This window comes from Lepidochelys kempii, chromosome 9, assembly GCF_965140285.1.
Source record: "Lepidochelys kempii isolate rLepKem1 chromosome 9, rLepKem1.hap1, whole genome shotgun sequence".
NCBI classification, from domain to species: domain Eukaryota; kingdom Metazoa; phylum Chordata; order Testudines; family Cheloniidae; genus Lepidochelys; species Lepidochelys kempii.
The window spans coordinates 608541-629435 of record NC_136388.1 but is presented as its reverse complement, the minus strand read 5'-3'; the positions used below and the strand labels follow the sequence as shown (position 1 = coordinate 629435).

At 44.2% G+C, this 20895-nt stretch overlaps 1 protein-coding gene and 1 long non-coding RNA gene across 33 annotated transcripts in view; one reads left to right on the top strand and one right to left on the bottom strand.

Moving 5' to 3' along the window:
* Nucleotides 1–850: 850 nt before the first annotated feature.
* On the bottom strand, nt 851–3287 carry LOC140917022 (uncharacterized). The gene is made up of 2 exons (XR_012160698.1): nt 3153–3287; nt 851–2854 (listed from the first exon to the last, which is right to left on the bottom strand). It is a non-coding gene; the product is annotated as an uncharacterized LOC140917022 (long non-coding RNA).
* Nucleotides 3288–5497: 2210 nt separating this feature from the next.
* Nucleotides 5498–20895, top strand: part of DLG1 (discs large MAGUK scaffold protein 1) — a 441560-nt gene continuing 426162 nt past the window's right edge. For 7 of the 32 annotated variants that reach the window (XM_073358939.2, XM_073358931.2, XM_073358925.2 and 4 more), the window contains exons 1-2: nt 5501–6008; nt 6647–6778. In XM_073358939.2, the coding sequence (XP_073215040.1) occupies nt 5990–6008; nt 6647–6778 (151 nt within the window). In that variant the 5' untranslated portion in view covers nt 5501–5989. Of the gene's footprint in view, nt 6009–6646; nt 6779–20895 lie in introns of all 32 variants that reach the window. The other 25 variants (XM_073358923.2, XM_073358918.2, XM_073358922.2 and 22 more) reach the window with 10 other exon arrangements.

Genomic DNA, 20895 nt, shown 5'->3' with positions numbered 1-20895 from the left:
GCTACAGCTCACTTCATCAGATGCATACTGTGGAAAATACAGAAGATGTTTTTATACACACAGACCATGAAAAAATGGGTGTTTATCACTACAAAAGGTTTTCTCTCCCCCCACCCCACTCTCGTGCTGGTAATAGCTTATGTAAAGTGATCACTCTCCTTACAATGTGTATGATAATCAAGGTGGGCCATTTCCAGCACAAATCCAGGTTTTCTCCCCACCCCTTCCCCACCCAGCTCCAAACCCACTCTCCTGTTGGTAATAGCTTATCTAAAGTGACCACTCTCCTTACAATGTGTATGATAATCAACACATTGTAAGGAGAGTGATCACTTTAGATAAGCTATTACCAATGGAGGGGGGAAGAAAACCTGGATTTGTGCTGGAAATGGCCCACCTTGATTATCATACACATTGTAAGGAGAGGTTTCAGAGGAACAGCCGTGTTAGTCTGTATTCGCAAAAAGAAAAGGAGTACTTGTGGCACCTTAGAGACTAACCAATTTATTTGAGCATGAGCTTTCGTGAGCTACAGCTGTAGCTCACGAAAGCTCATGCTCAAATAAATTGGTTAGTCTCTAAGGTGCCACAAGTACTCCTTTTCTTATTGTAAGGAGAGTGATCACTTTACATAAGCTATTACCAGCAGGAGAGTGGGGTGGGGGGAGAGAAAATCTTTTGTAGTGATAAACACCCATTTTTTCATGGTCTGTATGTATAAAAACATCTTCTGTATTTTCCACAGTGTGGATCCGATGAAGTGAGCTGTAGCTCACGAAAGCTTATGGTCAAATAAATTTGTTAGTCTCTAAGGTGCCACAAGTACTCCTTTTCTTTTTGCGAATACAGACTAACACGGCTGTTACTCTGAAACCTGTGTTATCTATAGTAAGCCAGTCTGCCTAAAAGGCCAGCATTGCACTTTGCTTTCTCTCCAGAGGCTATTAACAGCGTAATGTCCTGCAGTTATAAATTACCATACAGCTCTTTTTAAGCAATTACATTTATTCTTAATGTGTAAGTACTACAGAGCAACATATTAAAAACAATAAAACACACATGCGAAACACATGTTAAAAAGCTTACCAGAGTCACCCCCAACTCCAACATTGCGCTCTGATAGCTGTCAGTCCTTCCAATCCTTCTGCAAGGACTGGGCTCCCTGCCTTGGGCAGAACGAAAGCCCTGAGTCAGTTTAAACTCAGGCTATTTATCCAAAAGTCCTTTCTTTGTCCATTGGTCTCTGGAGAATCCAGTTTGATTTGATACATACAAGCATCTCCAGAAGCTGATACCTCTGTGTGGGGTGACGGGAAAGCAGTTACAACCTGCCTGATTTACCTTAGTCACCACCTGGTGTTTTTAGGTCCTGGAGGAGCTGTGGTATCCCTCCGCCATGGTGTAGAACACAATCATACATAAACCATTCATTTAAAACAATGGACCCCATTGAAGTATCTGTCACATCTCCCCCCAGAAAGGTTACATACACTCCCAACCCACAATAATACATACACTTAATACAATAGTCTTTCAAGGATATTGCAGGAAATTTCCATATTTGTCACAACCTCTTCCCATGTCTGATTATATAACATCACCTTGGCAAATACTGAAAAATGCTTACATGATAAAGTTATATTAGGAAACTAATGTATTTTTAGCATCTTTTACTGCTATTTATAAGCCAGCGATAATGAGGAGCAGCCAGAACCATTTGACCAACCAGCTCTCCACACACCACCACCAAATGCTCCCTGGGCCATAATTTGAAAACCTCTGGAATGGGTGCAGTATCTTAGGTACTCCTGGGTAGCAACTGTGGGCAAATATTTACCAGCAGGAGAGTGGGTTTGTGTGTGTGTGGGGGGAGAAAACCTGGATTTGTGCTGGAAATGGCCCAACTTGATTATCATACACATTGTAAGGAGAGTGATCACTTTAGATAAGCTATTACCAGCAGGAGAGTGGGGTGGGGGGAGGTATTTTTTCATGCTTTGTGTGTATAAAAAGATCTTCTACACTTTCCACAGTATGCATCCGACGAAGTGAGCGGTAGCTCACGAAAGCTTATGCTCAAATAAATTGGTTCGTCTCTAAGGTGCCACAAGTACTCCTTTTCTTTTTGCGAATACAGACTAACACGGCTGCTACTCTGAAACCTGTTAAATGATTGCAGTCTTACTTCTTGTCCTGTGTTCAGTGGTTAAGGAGAAAAATTTATCACTCTCCTCTTTATAACTACCTTTTACATACTTGAAGACTGTTATGTCCCCCCTCAGTCTTCTCTTCTCCAGACTAAACACACCCAATTTTTTTCATACTTTCTTAGTAGGTCATGTATTCTAGACCTTTAATCATTTTTGTTACTCTCTTCTAGATTTTCTCCCATTTGTCCACATCTTTCCCAAAGTGTGGTGCCCAGAACTGGACACAATATTCCAGTTGAGGACTTATCAGTGCTGAGTAGAGTGGAAGAATTACTTCATGTCTTGCTTGCAACACTCCTGCTAATACATCCCAGGATGATGTTTGCCTTTTTTTGCAACAGTATTGCATTGTTGATTCATATTTAAGTTGGTGATCCACTGTCTCCTAGATTCTTTTCTGTAGTACTCCTTCCTAGACAGTTGTTTCCTATTTTGTATTTATGTAATTGATTATTAATGTGAAGACCTACAGAGCAGTTGCTAACTTTTCACAGGACGCTGGAAGTCAACTTCATTTTGTATTCTGTCTGATGGTCATGGTTTTTCTATCATGTGATAGTTCATCTCTGTACATCATTGGTGAGACCATTTCTAGAATACTGTGTCCATTTCTGATGTCCACACTGTGAAAAGACGTTGAAAAACTAGAAAGGATTCAGAAAAAAAGGTACAAGAATGATTTGAAGTCTGGAAAGTTTGACTTACAGAGGAAGACTAAAGAAGTTCAGTTTATTTATTTTATCCAAGGTTTAGAGGTGATTTGATTATGGTATAAAAATATGTATAAAGGGAGAAGATTTCTGATAGCGGAGCACTCTTTAAATTGGCAGACAAAATCATAAGATCCTATGCCAAGCAGTTAAAGGTCGACAAATTCAGAGTAGAAAAAGGGCTCTAATTTTTAGCAGTGACAGTCATTAACCATTGGGACAACTTACCTACCAATGCGATAGATTTGTCATCCCTTCAAGCCATTGGATGTGTTTCTAAAAGAGAGATTGTAGCTCACCGAGAAGTTATGTCTTGATTAAAGGACTGGTGGAATTCTCTGGTTTGTCTTATAGAGGAGAAAAGGAGTACTTGTGGCACCTTGGAGACTAACCAATTTATCTGAGCTCACGAAAGCTTATGCTCAGATAAATTGGTTAGTCTCTAAGGTGCCACAAGTACTCCTTTTCTTTTCTTTTTGCGAATACAGACTAACACAGCTGCTACTCTGAAACCTTATAGAGGAGGTTAGACTAGAGGATCATAATCATCCCCTCTGGCATTAAAAATCTATGCATCTAAGTGCTTTAGGGCCACATGCTGTTTTCACCCACTAGTTCCTGCTTCTCCTCGGTAGGTTGCATCAGCTGAGACACTGCATGCTCTTTTCAGAGGAACAGCCGTGTTAGTCTGTATTCGCAAAAAGAAAAGGAGTACTTGTGGCACCTTAGAGACTAACCAATTTATTTGAGCATGAGCTTTCGTGAGCTACAGCTCACTTCATCAGATGTTTACCGTGGAAACTGCAGCAGACTTTATATACACACAGAAATCATGAAACAATACCTCCTCCCACCCCACTGTCCTGCTGGTAATAGCTTATCTAAAGTGATCAACAGGTGGGCCATTTCCAGCACAAATCCAGGTTTTCTCACCCTCCACCCCCCCACACAAATTCACTCTCCTGCTGGTGCTAGCCCATCCAAAGTGACAACTCTTTACATAATCAAGTCGGGCTATTTCCTGCATAGATCAAGGTTTTCTCACATCCCCCCCACCCCCATACACACACAAACTCACTCTCCTGCTGGTAATAGCTCACGAAAGCTCATGCTCAAATAAATTGGTTAGTCTCTAAGGTGCCACAAGTACTCCTTTTCTTTTCATCTAAACTGACCATTCTCCAGGTTTAAATCCAAGTTAAACCAGAACATCTGGGGGGGGGGGGGTAGGAAAAAACAAGAGGAAACAGGCTACCTTGCATAATGACTTAGCCACTCCCAGTCTCTATTTAAGCCTAAATTAATAGTATCCAATTTGCAAATGAATTCCAATTCAGCAGTTTCTCGCTGGAGTCTGGATTTGAAGTTTTTTTGTTTTAAGATAGCGACCTTCATGTCTGTGATTGCGTGACCAGAGAGATTGAAGTGTTCTCCGACTGGTTTATGAATGTTATAATTCTTGACATCTGATTTGTGTCCATTTATTCTTTTACGTAGAGACTGTCCAGTTTGACCAATGTACATGGCAGAGGGGCATTGCTGGCACATGCAATTCACCAGCAGGAGAGTGAATTTGTGTGGGGGGGTGGAGGGTGAGAAAACCTGGATTTGTGCTGGAAATGGCCCACCTGTTGATCACTTTAGATAAGCTATTACCAGCAGGACAGTGGGGTGGGAGGAGGTATTGTTTCATGATTTCTGTGTGTATATAAAGTCTGCTGCAGTTTCCACGGTAAACATCTGATGAAGTGAGCTGTAGCTCACGAAAGCTCATGCTCAAATAAATTGGTTAGTCTCTAAGGTGCCACAAGTACTCCTTTTCTTTTTGCATGCTCTTGGGAGGGAGTCGCTGAGATTTTCCAATACGACAGCGCAAAGACACGTTTAGGGTCCTTAATGTCTACACTCCTGAGTGTCTCTTTAAGAAATTCCTTATGATAGGCGTTTAATTGTGCGTGGGTGGCGACAGGAGGCCAGCAGCCTTCAGCACTTCGTGCACCACTACTGAACGGCTATTAACTGCTCGGCGAAGGCACAGGGCGCGTGCGGGCACGGGCGGCTGCCCCGCAGCCCCAGCACCGTATGAAGCGCTGCCGCCCCACGAACGGCTCTGCAAGAGCGCGGGACCCGCGGCAATTTCCTTGCAGCCCCCGCTACTTTTTACAGCGGCTGACCAACCCATAACCCTAAGAACGGGAGCCTGCCCTGCGTCCCCGCCTCGGTACTTCGGCGTGCGCGGCCCACCCCAGCCGGCAGCCCGGGCTTGCTCCCTGGAGCTGCGCAGCGGCCGCGGGTGGCCGTGCGGCCCCGCACCGCGCAGAACAGGCGCCGCAGGGGGCGGCGGCCCCGCACCTGTTGCTCGGCTCACTGTGGCCGGGGCTTTGCGGGGCCGCCGCACGCGGCAGCCGGGCGGGGCGGGCACATTCCTGCGCCTCTGCGAAGACGGGAGCGCGTGGGGCCGCCGCGGCTCCGGCTGCGGCTCCCCCGGGGGGCGGGCGCGGGCGCGGCCCCTTTAAGCCGGTGGGGCGCACTCACCTTGCCTCCCCCTTGAGGTGCCAGCCCCGGGCCGAGCTGACTCCTGATTGGGCGGCCGCCGGGCCCGGTCACGTGGCGGCTGCGAGTCTCTCCACAGCCTCCAGGCCGCCATCTTGGCTGGAAAGTTTGGAATTTCCAGCGGAGCGGAGCGGGGCGAGGCGGCGGTGGGAGGGAGCGCGCGCGCGCGAGAGAGCAGCCCCCGCCGCGCCGCGCCGCCCTGAGGGAGTCTCGGGCCCGCTTCTCCCCGCGGCGCCTCCCAGCGGGTAGCCGCCGCCGCCGCCGCTCCGAGCGGGCTGCCCCGTCCCGGCTGCGCTCCGGAGCCCCGGGGTCTGGTCTCGTCCCGCCCGCCCGCGAGTGCGGGGAAAGGCTCCGGCGGGACCGGGCGGCTCCGGCGGCCGGTCCGTGCCCCGCGCCAAGTCGGGGAGGGCGGCGGCGGCGGCCGTGCGCGCCCTGCCCGAGCCGAGCGGCCGGGGTCCGGCCGTGCCTCGCTCCCGGGCGTCCCTTCGGCTTCGGCGGCGGCGGCCGGGGAGCACCATGCCCGTCCGGAAGCAAGGTGAGGCCCCGCTGCCCCCGCGCGGCGGGAGCTGCCCCCCGCGAACTTTCTCTCGGCGCCGCCGCGCGAGTCCCCGCGCTCGGGGCGCCTGAGCCGCCGTTCCGCCCGCGCGCGCCGCCCCTGCGGCCGCCGGTGCCGCTCTTCGTTTCCCCGCTCACGCGAGCGCTGGCTGAGCGCGCCAGGGGTTCCGCTTCCAGCCCTTTTCTTTCGCGTAACACAGAGCCTGCCCTGTGTTCGTACTGGGGAAATCCGTGTCCGCCAAGCGGAAATCTGCACCCCCCTTTCGTGCCGCTAAAGTGTGGAGCTGTGCAGCTTGTTCCTGGGACCCGATGAGCCGGTCAAGGAGGAGGCAGCTGGATAGTTTTATCAGATGTGCACGTGGGCAACGTAATTCTTTCATAAAAAAAACCTGCTTTAGAAAAATCTTCTGCCTTGTTGGAAAAAACACATTTACTTGGCCAATTTATAAACCGGTAATAAAGAACTTCTGAGGAGCTTGGCAGTTGTTTAAGTTGGGTTAATTGAGGGTGTGATATAAAGAACTGCTGTATGGACTAAAGTTGGTGCAGTTCTGATCGTTTTCCCCTTATGTTATGGTGGTGGTTAGTTTTAATTTTTTGTTTTATTTTTTTTTGCAGATACCCAGCGAGCTTTGCGCCTCCTGGAGGAATACCGCTCCAAATTGAGCCAAAGTGAGGACAGACAGCTGAGAAACTCCATAGAGCGTGTCATTAATATCTTCCAGAGCAACCTTTTCCAGGCTTTGATAGGTAGATGTCAAAACTTTTTCGTACACTCATTCCAGTTTTTGCTCACAGCCTTAGATATACATAGTGGTACGATGGACAGCTTATAACAGAGTATTATACTTTTAGTGTGACTCTTGATGTAACAGATTTAAACGGAAAAGATTTAAATTACCAAGGTTCTGTTGTAGAAACGTAGGGGCAATCAAAATAAGCAGAACTGTGTTTTCAGCGTTTTCTTTAAAAGCATGCATGTACTTGTACTTGTTTTTTCCCCTGCTCCTTTTCCTCTGACAAACCCTAGTCTTGCTTTGAGTTTGTCTCATTAAAGAAAAGCTCGCGACAATGACCTCATCTTCATTGCTTACTTCCATTTCAGAAGCTCTCTACAAACACAAGTTTACATTTCTGATTCAGAACAGTTCAGACCTTTTTCTGGTACTTCTCTTTGCCAGTCAGTTGGGTGCAGTCTATCTTGTGGTGAAAAGCTAAGCCAAGCTTTGAGGGACACATGTACCAGGGTTAATTTGTGGGTCAAACTTCTGAAGCTTTACACCTAAGGCATTTGGGGTTATGCACTAAGTAGTGCTTCTCCCCCTTTTGCACTTCTTTTCTGTAGTATTTTAGTTGGAAGACTTTGTATTGGTTAGCAGACTTACAATTCTTTTTCTCAGTGGAAGTCCCTAAAATAGAATTCTACCTTTTGATCCCTCTCTCCAGCAAACAAGAAATTGTTTTTTCTAACTGCTCCCACTCAGAGATGTAAGGACTTTCCCTCAGGCCAAAGCAGCTGAATCTGGCTCAGAACCATTCAATGCCACTCCTTGCAACTGATCAGAGATTCACAGCAGTATAGGACAAGACAGTTGATTGCTGTCTGCTTTGGTTCTTAGGACCTAAACCAGGGGTGGCCAGCTTGATCCTGAGAAGGAGCTAGTATTTACTAGTGTATATTGCCAGAGAGCCACAGTAATACATCAGCAGCCCCATATCAGCTCCCCCGCCCCGCTCCCAGCGCCTCCCGCTCCCTCCTGATCAGCTTGTTTCGTGGTGTGCAGGAGGCTCTGGGGGGAGAGGGGGAGGAGGACCTGTGGCAGAGCCAGGGGTTGAGCAGTGAGTACCCCCGGGCACCTTAGAAAGTTGGCGCCTGTAGTTCCAGCCCCAGAGTCTAAGGAGCCGCACATTAACCTCTGAAGAGCTGCATGAGGCTCCGGAGCCACAGGTTGGCCACTTCTGACCTAAACTCTGGTCTCCTGCATGACAGTTGTTGGCTTTTGATACTGTAGCTTGTGAACCATGGTGCTTTTTTTCATTTATGCTCTCACACTATCGACATGTTAAGTAGGAAAGTAGTCTTATCAGCTTTGTTGTAACTTGCAAAACTTTAATCTGGATCTGATGTTACATTATATAAAGGAGAAGTAACATGCACTGTCTTCTATTTGCAAGGGGAGGAAGCAAGGATGTGTTGCTGCAAGTGGCACTAACCAGACAATGTGTAGCATTTATAGTAAGGGGTCTGTCAATGTTGCTTTTATGAATCACTTTGCAGGGCTTTATAGCTAGTCCTGTTCAGATCAAATTTGGTGAAACTGCTTGGTGCACAAGTTAGAGAGACAAAGTGGGTGAGGTAATATCTTTTATTGGACCAACTTTGTCTGTTGGTGAGAGAGACAACCTGGGTCTGATACGGCTATAACTACACTGCATACAATATGGCGCACAAATTGTCAGCTCAAATGCATCAGTGATTCAGATAATTGCATAGAGAATACACTTATAAAGTTTGCGGACGATACCAAGCTGGGAGGGGTGCAAGTGCTTTGGAGGATAGGATTAAAATTCAAAATGATCTGGACAAACTGGAGAAATGGTCTGAAATAAATAGGATGAAATTCAATAAGAACAAATGCAAAGTAGTCCATTTAGGAAGGAACAATCAGTTGCACACATTCAAATGGGAAATGACTGTTTAGGAAGGAGTACTGGGGAAAGGGGTTTGGGGGTCATAGTAGACCATAAGCTAAATATGATTCAACAGTGTAACACTGTTGCAAAAAAACTAAAAGCGAACATCATTCTGGGGTGTATTAGCAGGAGTGTTGTAAGCAAGACACGAGAAGTAATTCTTCCGTTTTATTCCGTGCTGATTAGGCCTCAGCTGGAGTATTGTGTCCTGTTCTGGGCTCCACATTTCAGAAAAGATGTGGACAAATTGGAGAAAGGCCAGAGGAGTAACAAAAATGATTAAGGTCTAGAAAACATGACCTATGAGGGAAGATAGAAAAAATTGGGTTTGTTTAGTCTGGAGAAGAGAAGACTGAGAGGGGACGTGATTACAGTTTTCAAGTACATAAAAGGATTTTACAAGGCGGAGGGAGAAAAATTGTTGTTAACCTCCTGAGGATAGGACAAGAAGCAATGGGCTTAAATTGCAGCAAGGGAGGTTTACATTAGACATTAGAAAAAACTTCCTAACTGTTAGGGTGAATAAGCACTGGAATAAATTGGCTGGGAATGGTGAACCGTGGCCACTGGGGGCTGCGGGCGGCCTTGCCTGCGGATGATCAATGTAAACACTGTCTCATGGCCCGCCAGCGGATTACCCTGACAGGCCACAGGTTGCCCACCACTGGTCTAGATAATACTTAGTCCTGCCATGAGTGCAGGGGACTGGACTAGATGACCTCTCGAGGTCCCTTCCAGTTCTAGGATACCTGTTTTTCTCATTCATTAAAAATATTTCAGTGTAGTGTCTTTTGAATGATGATTCTGTATAGTTCTAGCATTCCTCGTTTCTCCACTACTGTAACAGTAATTGAGTTAATAGGCTCACCCCACATCCCTTTGTGTGAAGGCATTGTAGCACATACAGTGGTTCAGGAACTGCCTGTTCCACAACAGGTGAGAGAGAAATAGTTTGTCATTCTTCAGTTGGCATTTCATTGTTTTTATGGGATGCAATCCACATCCAAAGATGAGGAAACTCATGCCTTTAAGAATGTTCTATGAATTTTAATGCAGTCTCATTTTTAAATGTTTTTTTAATTTAGCAAACAAACTTCAGCCATTTTGATTGTAAAGATAAAGATTGCTGTCTGTGGCAGTGGAATGGACCTTCAGTTTTTCCTTTCTGGAGAGTTTTTATTGTAAATTTTCTCATGCAGATTGATCCTGCAGTACATTAATACCTCTAAGGCTATGTCTACACTACCACTTACGTTGGTATAACTTCTGTCACTCAGGGGTGTGAATGAACCATTCCCCCTGAATTTGGAGATGTCTTTAGCCATTGTGAAGATTCCAAAAGGCAGACTGCATATGGAATCCGGTGAAAACTGTATTTCCAGGAGTGAACGTTTTACTGAAGACTTCCAAATTAAACAATGAGGTAGTTAAGCACATGTTTATCTCCAGTTTAGAGAGTTCTGTGAAATGCTTTTATTTAGACTTGCTTTAATTGCCATTTTCCCAGAAATCAATCCAGTTAGACCTACCTTTCCGCAGTGGATTCTGGTAACATTAAATTAATACAAATATAGTGACCTTAATGTCAGTTTGAAAATGAATGGTGTAGTTTAAATTGACATTCATAACGGATTAGCTTTTCTCAATATAAGTAACTTCTCTTAGTTTGTGTTTTCCTAGTTGTATTTAGAATAGCCTTTTTTAGCTACTCTTGAGTAGTTCTCTTGTCGCGGTTCAGTTTATTAAGTGATAGAGGGAGAAGGGATAGGATTTGTTAACCTTAGTTTGATTAAAAATTTGATGTCCATCTGATCTTAATTAGATGGAAGGCTGGAGGGAAGAATTTGTGTATATTTACATAACTGGTCTGATGCTATCAGGAAAAAGAGAGAATGATTTCTGCTTATAAACTGAGAGAAAATCATTTGTTTTTATAACCAAAACCTGTTTGTTTTGTTTAATGGCATTTCTGCTTTAGCAAGACTACTTAATGGAAATGGTCTTCTGAAAATGCTACTCTTTTATAACTGTAGGAGACAGTTTTCTATTTGCTGAATTGTCCATTCTCCTGCGAGTGGATTCCAGAAGTGCTCCTTTCCTTTTTCATCAGCACAGATGTAAAGCAAAGTGGAACTTGAGTGCTCTTTCTATACCATAGCAGTAGAGAGCTGGCTCTGTTGCCTCTTTTTTTTGCATCAGTTTTGTTCTCTGACTCCAAGCAAAGTAATACAGCAATTTTAAGTCATTTTGTAGCTAAGAATGTGTAGACTGAGTTAAATATATTTTCTTTTTAATTCTTCACCTTCAGAGAAAACATTTTTAGTTGTTGAAAGTTCAGCTACTACATCTGTATCTGGAATCCACATAGGTGGGCCTTATGCCCAGGCAGAAGTCCACCAACTTCACTTGGACTTGGCATGGGCATAAGGCAGTGTTTTTCAAACCTTGGGTCATGACCCACTACTGGGTTGCAGCAAGTAAGACGCTGGGTTGTCTTGCTCTGTTCAGCACTGCCGACTGGGACATTAAAAGTCCCGTTGGCGGTGCTGCCCAGCTAAGGCAGGCTAGTGCTTACCTTTTCCGACACTGCGCTGTGCCCTGGAAGCAGCCAGCAGTGGGTCCAGCTTCTCGGCAGGGGAGCCACGGATCTCTGCGCGCTGCCAACACCCCGAGCACTGGCTCTGCACTCCTATTGGCCGGCACCTGTGGTTGAGAGTTGCACGGAGCCACTTGCTTGCCTCCACCAAGGAGCCAGACCTGCTGCTGGCCACTTCCAGGGAGCAGTGTGGTCCGCGATGCACCCCGATTGCACCGCTGACCGGGAGCCACTGGAGGTAAGTCCATGCCCCAATCCCCTGCCCCAGCCCTGAGCTACCCCAAACCTGGAACCCCTTCCTGCACCTCAAACCCCTCATCCCCGGCCCCACCCCAGAGACTGCACCCCCAGCCCAGAGCGCTGACCCCATCCCATACTCCAACCCTCTGCCCCAGCCCTGAGCGAGCGCCCCCCGCCCCAAACCCAGAGACCCTCCTGCATCCCAAACCCCCCTCATCCCCAGCCCAGAGCCCTGCCCCCTCCCGCACCCCGGCCCCAGCCCTGAGCACCCCCCAAACCTGGAGCCCCTCCTGCACCCGAATCTCTCAGCCCCAGCCCAGAGCCCTGACCCCCTCCCGTACCCCAGCCCCTACCCCAGCTCAGAGCCCCCTCCCACACCCTGAACCCCTATTCCAAGCCCTATCCCACAGCCCTCACCCCTGCACCCCAACCCTCTGTCCCAGCCCTGAGCCGCCCCCCCCTTCCCCCCTCCAAACCCCTCATCCCCAGATCCGTTGGGTTGTGGGCATCAACAATTTTCTTCAGCTTGGTCCCCAGAAAAAAAGTTTGAAAACTACTGGCATAAGATATGCCTTGTGGATGCTGCCTTTGCAGGATCCGGACCTAATTGATTCTACACTGTGTTAGTATACTGACTAGATGACTGAAAAAATAACTCCAGGGCGTGTCTGCTATTCCAAGTCCGTTATAAGTCTCAAATCTATAGCTGAAATAACAGTAAGATTGGTGTAACCCTGGGTGGAATGATTTTAAGATCAAGCTAATGTAAATCATCAGTTTTAATCAGCAGGCAGGAAACCTTGGTATAAATGATGTTAAACTTGGTTTGCATTTGTACTTTTTAGTCATTTTCTTCAAGAAAGCGTCATTCTGTTGGTTGGTATAATCATTAAAACGTTGATTTACAACCAAATATAGCTTTAACGCTAAAGTTAGCACATCTTTTTGCTAACCAGGAGGATACGCTACACATGTATACATATATTTAAATAATTTTACAGTTGAACATCCATTTATTTAGATTCTTTCTTTTTATCTTTGTAAATCATTCACTGAGTATTATGCCATTCACTAACATTCGTACATTGTATGCAAAGAGAAAGTGTTTATAATACAATAGGAAAGGGATAGTTATGTACCATAAGTGCACATTAACAAAGCCATGATATTTGCTATGCACTCATATACTAGTCATTATGTGTGTGTATATATGATACTAAAAGCATATCACAGGCATCTAAAACTTGTCCACTGAATGTTTCCACTGAAATTTCATGTCCAAAGAAACCTGTAATGACAATAGCACTTTTCGGCGGTGAGCCTTACATAGAAAAGGTGACAGACATTAGGTTACCAAACCTACATTAAAAAACACAAGGAAATGCAGAATTTAGGGTTAAATGTGAATCTGAACTCCCTCCATTTTGTCTAGGTATTGCATGTGTTTCGGAAACAAGCTGCATCGCCCTTGGCATAATAATCTATTCAGTACCTACGCCCATCAGTGCGGTACCTAAGAACATAACGTAAGAATGGCCATACCGGGTCAGACCAATGGTCCATCTAATCCAGTATCCTGCCTTCCGACAATGGCTGGTACCAAATACTTCAGAGGGAGTGAACATAGCAGGACAATTATCAAGTCTATCCACTGTTGTCTAGTTCTAGCTTCTGGCAGTCAGAGGTTTATGGACATGTAGAGCCTGGGGTTGCAGATCTGATATAATAGATGATATGTCCAGAAGACCAACTTTCTCTGACCTTCCCTGATTTATTGTGTTCACATAAGGGTGGATTAAAAGCTGATTTTAAAGAATATCAGTTTTTTCTAATTTAAATAAAAATCCAATTTAAATTATTTTTATTTTAAAAATAAACCTGTTCAATTAAATTTGAAGTTATGAAAACCCATATTAAGGGCTAAACTTAGTATAATTTATTAAAATCATTTAAATAAATAAAAATATATGGTGCGTCAATGAGCCCTCAAATTTTAATGAGTTAAAGGGATGCTGTTTTTTTATTATATACACAACTAGGAGGGAACGTCTGAGGTCAACTCAAGTGTTAAGTGTCTCAATATTATGAACTGCAAAGTATTAATATTCTTTTCAGTCTTTGCAATGGTACAAAGGCAGATACTTACATTTTTCCAAATGTAAATATCAGTTTCTGTTGCACAGAAATGCTTTTGCCTTAATTACTTTTGGTTTTAGTTTAATAGATGCAGAGAGAATATTTTCTTCATTTGGACTAGTACATTCAAAGTTGAGAAACCAATTGGGAGTTGAAAAAGCAGGAAATCTTGTTTTCCTCTTCCAATCGAGGAATAAAACACAGGTGGGAGAGAACAAGATCTATGAGTTCTAATATATTGAAGGACATGGGGCCAGATTTTCAAAGGTATTTATTTTGGTGCCTAAAGATGCATGCAGGTGCCTACTGGGATTTTCAGAAGCACCTAGGCAGGTTAGGTGCCTAACAGCCATTGAAATCGTTAAGTGTTAAGTTCCTAACCTGCTTTTAGGCACTTTTGAAAATCCCAGTAGGCACTTATCGGCATCTTTGGACACCTAAATACCTTTGAAAAACTGACCCAATGTGTCCAGAAACAGTTCACTAGCTGCAGTTAATACTTTGTTTAATAAATAGTTTTAAAAGCAAAATGTGTTTTGATATTGTTTTTTCTTGTTACCAGCACATTTAAGGTACTTTTATTTAACTAACAAAAACAATTTTAAAATGCTGTTTTTGTACATTAACTGATTTCCAGTTTCCATCCAAATTCAGCTAGACAAATCCAGATTAAAAATCTTCATCTCCCGCCAACAAAGCTACCTGCCCTTCGTTGGAGGTGGTTTATTTTGACGGGGCAGGGGGATCCCTGCGGCTCTGAGCCCCCATGGGTGGTGGGGGCCCCAGAGCTCCCAGTCGCCCCAGAGCTCCCAGTCGCCCCAGAGCTCCCAGTCGCCCCAGAGCTCCCAGTCACCCCAGAGCTGCCCAGCTCCTTCCCATTTTATCCTGGATATTTTTAGTAAGTCATGGACAGGTCACGGGCAATAAAGAGAAATTCACGGAAGCCCTTGACCTGTCCCTTACTTTTATTAAAAATATCCATGATAAATTCTTAGCCTTACATATTGTCAATTAAAAACATATATGCATAAGTGTGCACAGCAGTATTAGTTAGTTTCGAGAAATAAAATTTATAAAAAGATGTATGATACACTGTAACTGAAGAGGTTACATGGAGCAACAGCAATTCCATTTTGCCATGCTAACATTGACACTTTTTACACAGGGGACCATAGCAAAAGACAGGGGTGGTGGTGGTGGGGAAGGGATGGGAATATATAGCTTTGTTGGGGAATTAGCTTTGAAAAAGATATTCCAGAGAGTTTAATTTCATGCACCTGCCTTCCCTTTTTATCCACTTATCATGCTGATAACATTCCCTGAGTCACCTGCATTAAATAGATATTTTAAACTGGATGTAGGAGGTGGGGTAAGCACAAAGGATAGATTAGTGCAGGAGCAGTAGAGAGCTGAAATTTCTTCAGAACTTTTGACTGAATACCTTTGTAGGTTTTGGGAATTTTTCTACTATTCTGAGAGCCAATGTGATTCTGCTTATACTTCGTCTGCTAGTTCTTCATTATCCTGAGCAGCTGAGAGCTTGGCAAATGCCACACATGTCTTGAATTGCCTGCCCTGCTCTGAAATAACACACTGACCCTTTGGTCTTTATGAAGCAGTGATCAGTCTCAAGAAAAGTCATGAGTGCACATTACCTGCTCTCTGCTTTTTTCAGTGCAGTGAAAAGACACACACAGAAAGCAAGACATTTAACGTGGAATGAATATTCCTTTTTTAAACATACCATGGGTATGAGGAATGCAAGAAAATTGTGAAATAACTCATTTACTGACACAGGAAAAGTACATGGCCCCCTTACGTGAACAGTTTTGAAAATATGCAGGAATTGTAGGAAGTTCTCTCTCTCCTGTCCCCCCCGAATATATTTTTAAAACCATTTAAATTTTGGTACAGTAATTGATGTAAATGTTAGGAGGGTGGCTTGCTAACTTTAATTTCTCACTATGTGTGTAGAAGCACAAGATGGGGTACTAGAGTTGGTGTCTGCTCTGTACCACCAAATCACGCTAGGGAATAGGATCACTGGTTCCTTCTCGTTCCTTAAGCGCCTACTTACAATGTGGAGGAAAAAAAAAGCTACATTATAATGGAGGACTTCAGTCTGAATGACACATGCTGGTAGTCGCATGCTATCAGTACTAAAACATCCTTGAAATGTGTATATTATAGATGACTATTTTCTAACTTAGAAAATGTTGCATCCAACATGGTGGAGATTTCGTCTTGGCAGATAAGAGGAATTGATCACAGAACTAAAAATTGACGATAGTGTACCTACAAGTGATCATGACTTGATCACATTTGTTATGTGCAAACAGAAAGTCCAAACCTTCCATATGTATAGACACGCACTTTGTTGTCTAAAAGGGCTAATTCCACAAAGCTGAAAACAATTATGAGCCAGATCTGCTGGAAGAAAGAATTTAATCAGAAAAATGTGAATGATTATTGGTAAGTGCTTAATAACTCTTTACTTGATGCCCAAAAATCCACAATCAAGAAATCAACCTAGCTTAGGGAGGAAGTAATGCCGGCTATAAATATGTATTTTAAAAAAAGTGGAAGAAAAGAAGTTGATAGTAACAAATATAAATCAGAAGTTAGGAATTGTATACAACTGATAAGGGGAGAAAAGCACACAAGTAGAAATCTGTAGCCAGCAGAGTAAAGGACAAAAAGGATTTTTTAAAAGCATATTAGGAACAAAAAAGAATCATAACAATGGTATTTGTTCATTCCTAGATGGAAATGGTAGAATTGTCAATAGTAAAGCAGAAAAAGCAGAGGTGTTTAGTAAGTATTTCTGTTCTGTTTGGTGGAAAAAAGATGCCCCATGATGAAAGACTTTCCATTCCAGTTGTAAATAAGGAAGATTTTAAACACTTTTTAACCAGCAGGTCTCAATAACTTGCACTAAAGAGTTTTAAATGAGCTGAGCCCTTGACATTGATTTTTTTTTGGTAACACTGAAGTTTCGAAAGACTGGAAGAAAGCTGATGATGTGCCAATATTTAAAAAGAGCAAATGGGATGACCCAAGTAATTATAGACCTGTCAGCCTGACATTGATCCCGAACAGACGAATGGAAGGACTGGTACAACACTTGGTTAATAAACAATTAAAGGAGGGTAATATAATTAATGCCAGTCAACATGGGTTTATGGAAAATAGATCCTGTCAATTTTGATACCTTTTAAAATGAGATTAAAAGTTAAGCTGATAAAGATAATAGTGTTGATGTAACAGACTTCTACAAGGCATTTGACTTCATGATACATGACATTTTGATTAAAAAAAACAGAATAAAACAAAATTAAAATGACTTCCATTAAATGGATTTAAAACTGGCTAATTAAGAGGTCTCAAAAGAATTTGGTCCAGTAAAAGATATTATCTCACCTACCTTGTCTCAAGTCTCATTGTAATTGTAAACAGGGGATCATCATTGAATAGGTGTGTTTCTAGATGGGGTCCCACAGGGTCTTGTTCTTGGCCCTATGCTATTTTATTAATGACTAGGAAGAGAACATAAAATCATCACTGACAACATTTGCACACTACTCAAAGATTTGGGAAGTGATTAAATAAAGAAGAGGACAGATCACAGATAAAGGGTGATCTGGATTGCTTGGTAAACTGTTCTCAAGCAAACATTATGCCTCTTAATATGGCTAAAATGTACATGTATACATCTGGGAACAAAGAATGTAGGCCATACTTACAGGATGGGGGGCTCTATCCTTGGAAGCAGTGGACTGCTCTATCTGGGGGTCATAGTGGATCACAAGCTAAATATGAGTCAACAGTGTAATGCTGTTGCAAAAAAAGCAAACATAATTCTGGGATGTATTAGCAGGAGTATTGTAAGCAAGACACAAGAAGTAATTCTTCTGCTCTACTCTGCTCTGTTTAGGCCTCAACTGGAGTAGTGTGTCCAGTTCTGGGCTCCACATTTCAGGAAAGATGTGGACAAATTGGAGAAAGGCCAGAGAGGAGCAACAACAATGATTAAAGGTCTAGAAAACATGATCTATGAGGGAAGATTGAAAAAATTGGGTTTGTTTAGTCTGGAGAAGAGAAGACTGAGAGGGGACATGATTACAGTTTTCAAGTACATAAAAGGTTTTACAAGGAGGAGGGAGAAAAATTGTTGTTCTTAACCTCTGAGGATATGACAAGAAGCAATGGGTTTAAATTGCAGCAAGGGTGGTTTAGGTTGGACATTAGGAAAAAATTCCTAACTGTCAGGGTGAATAAGCACTGGAATAAATTGCCTAGGGAAGTTGTAGAATCTCCATTATTGGGGATTTTTAAGAGCAGGTTGGACAAACACCTCTCAGGGATTGTCTAGATAATACTTAGTCCTGCCTTGAGTGCAGGGGATTCTCGAGGCCCCTTCCAGTTCTATGATTCTATGACTCTGAAAAAGCCTTGGGGTTTGTGGTGGATGATCAGCTGAACATGAGCTCCTGGTGTGATTCTGTGGCCAAAAGGGCTTAATGTGATCCTTGGATATATCATCAGAAGAATCTCAACTAGGAGCAGGGAAGTTATAACCCCTCTGTATTTGGCAGTGATGCGACCACTAGTGGAATACTGTTGGTGTCAACAATTAAAGTAGTATGTTGATAAATTGGAGATGGGTTGGAGAAGAGCAGAGAGAATGATTAAAAGGTTAGAACACGTGCCTTATAGTGAAAGACTTGAGGCTCAATCTGCTTAGTTTAATAAAGAGAAGGCTAAAGGGTGACTTGATTAGTTTACTTACGTGGGGAACAAATATTTGATAACGGGCTCCTCAATCTAGCAAACACAGATCCAGTTGTTGGAAGTTGAAGCTAGGCAAATTCAATCTGAAAATAAGGTGTAAATTTTTAACACGGAGTATAACCACTGGAACAACTCACCACGTGTTGTGGAGCATTCTCAATCTCTGGTAATATTAAAATCAAGTTTGGATTTTTTTTTTCTAAAAGATGGGCTCTAGTTCAAACAGGAACTACTTTAGGGAAGGTCTGTAGCCTGTGTTAGACAGGAGGTCAGATTAGATGATTGCAGTGGTCTCTTCTGGCCTTGGAATCTATGAATCGATGAACCCCTATTTTACAAGCTAATGCGGGATTGTGGAATTCATAAAATGAAGAAATTCATAAAATTTAACGCCTACAGTAGATACAGCATGTAAGTTGTAGAATGGTGCACTGCATTGCTTTAAAGCACTGAAGGTACTGGAATGTGAAGGGATATCAATTCTTCATTGACTTCGCTTATCCCCAGCCCAGATACCCACATGCCCTCTTCCTCTGCAGAACCCAGCTGCGAGGTCCCCCCTTGTCCAGACACTTGTCCCCAGAGCCCAGGGATCCAGAGGGAGAAACAGCGTGATGTTTGGTCCCAGGCTTGCACAGAGTTTCTTTTTGCCACCTTCTCCTTCCCTCAGGGCATTTTGGGAACTGCAGCTGTCAGGAACCCTCTAGCTCCCTTTCCTTTCCCCCAGCTTTGTCTTCTATGTGCAAGCTGGGCTCTGCTGAGTCCAGTGGCTCCTACTGGCAACTAGTAGCACTGCAGCCCATTTCTGTGGGGGAAAGGAAATTCTGCACACACAGCGTTAATTTCTGCAAAATTCTGCATTGCACAGTGGTGCAGAATTCCCTGAGGAGTAATTAATTTATAAAGTGAAAAGCCACAAGCTACTATTTAATCATCTAGTCCAGAGGTGGGTAAAGTACAGCATGGCCCGCGGGACTGTCCTGTCTGGCTGTTGAGCTCCTGGCCGGTGAGGCTAGCCCCTGGCCCCTCCCCTGCTGTCCCCCCTGCTCTGCAGCCACGCCGCCGCACAGGCAGCGTGGCTGGCTTCGGTGGGGCTGCGAGCTCCTGCTGCTTGGAGCTGCATGGTAAGGGGGCGGGGAGCAGAGGGGGTTGGATAGGCGTGGGAGTCCCAGGGGGTCTGTCAGGGGGCGGGGGTATGTTTAGGGGGCAGGGTGGTCAGGGGACAGGGAACAGGGGCGGTTGGATAGGGGGCGGGGTCTTGGAAGGCCTGTCAGGGGGCAGGAGTGTGGATAGGGGTTGGGGGCAGTCAGGGGACAGGGAGAAGGGGCAGTTGGATAGGGAGTGGGGTCCCAGGGGGGCGGGCGGGGTCCTGTGGGAGATGGTGGTCAGGGGACAAGAAGCAGGGGAGGTTGGATGGGTCGGGAGTTCGGAGGGGGGCAGTCAGGGTGCAAGAAGTGGGAGGGGGTGGATGGGGGCAGGGGCCAGGCTGTTTGGGGAGACACAGCCTTCCCTATCCGGCCCTCCATACAGTTTTGCATCCTGATGTGGCCCTCGGGCCAAAAAGTTTGCCCACCCCTGATCTAATCTGATCTCCTGTGTTTCACAGATGATTTAAATTTCATCTTGTTTTGAGCCCAGTAACTTGTGTTAGGCTGAAGGACATCTTCCAGAAAGGTATCCAGTGTTTCAGTTACCTTCCTTGATAATTTCTTCCACTGGTTAATCACCCTCACTGTTAAAAATGTGTGCTTATTTCTGTTTGTTTATAAACCCTAATGTCTGGATTCAGTACACATCTTGTCCTTGTATCCCTTGCTGAATTCTGTCTACTTTTCTTAATATGGAGTCACCAATGACTATTGCTTGCCACCTTCGGATGGTTGAAAACCCTTTTTTGTAGTTTCTTGCTTCATATCACAAGGATGCGTATCAGTATGTCCTCTGTAACTTTGATTTTTGTTTCTTCAGTGATGGGCTCATCACTGATGGCTAGCTGAATATTTGATAATTCAATACTTCTAGCTGGGTTGAATGGCTTCTGGTTCTCTTTCCCCTCTTGATCAAATTACCTGTCAGCTGCTTCAGTTTCTATGCAGTGTAGTTGTAGCTGTGTCGGTCCCAAGTTATTAGAGAGACCAATGGTCTAATAAAAGATATTACCTCATCAACCTTATCTCTTCAGTTTCTACTGCCTCTCCAATTCCTTTATCACTGATCTTCTCCTTGTGGTGTCTGTAGAACCGATTTTCTGAATCTGTTCTAGTATTGCCACCACCTTACACATCTTGCACCAGAAATCTCTTGACATCTGACAGAAAGAAAGATAGCAAACCCAAGGCATTTCACAGAATTTCTTTTGTTGTTCGTATCCACTACCTGTGGTAGAGCCATACTGGAACACAAGGAATCA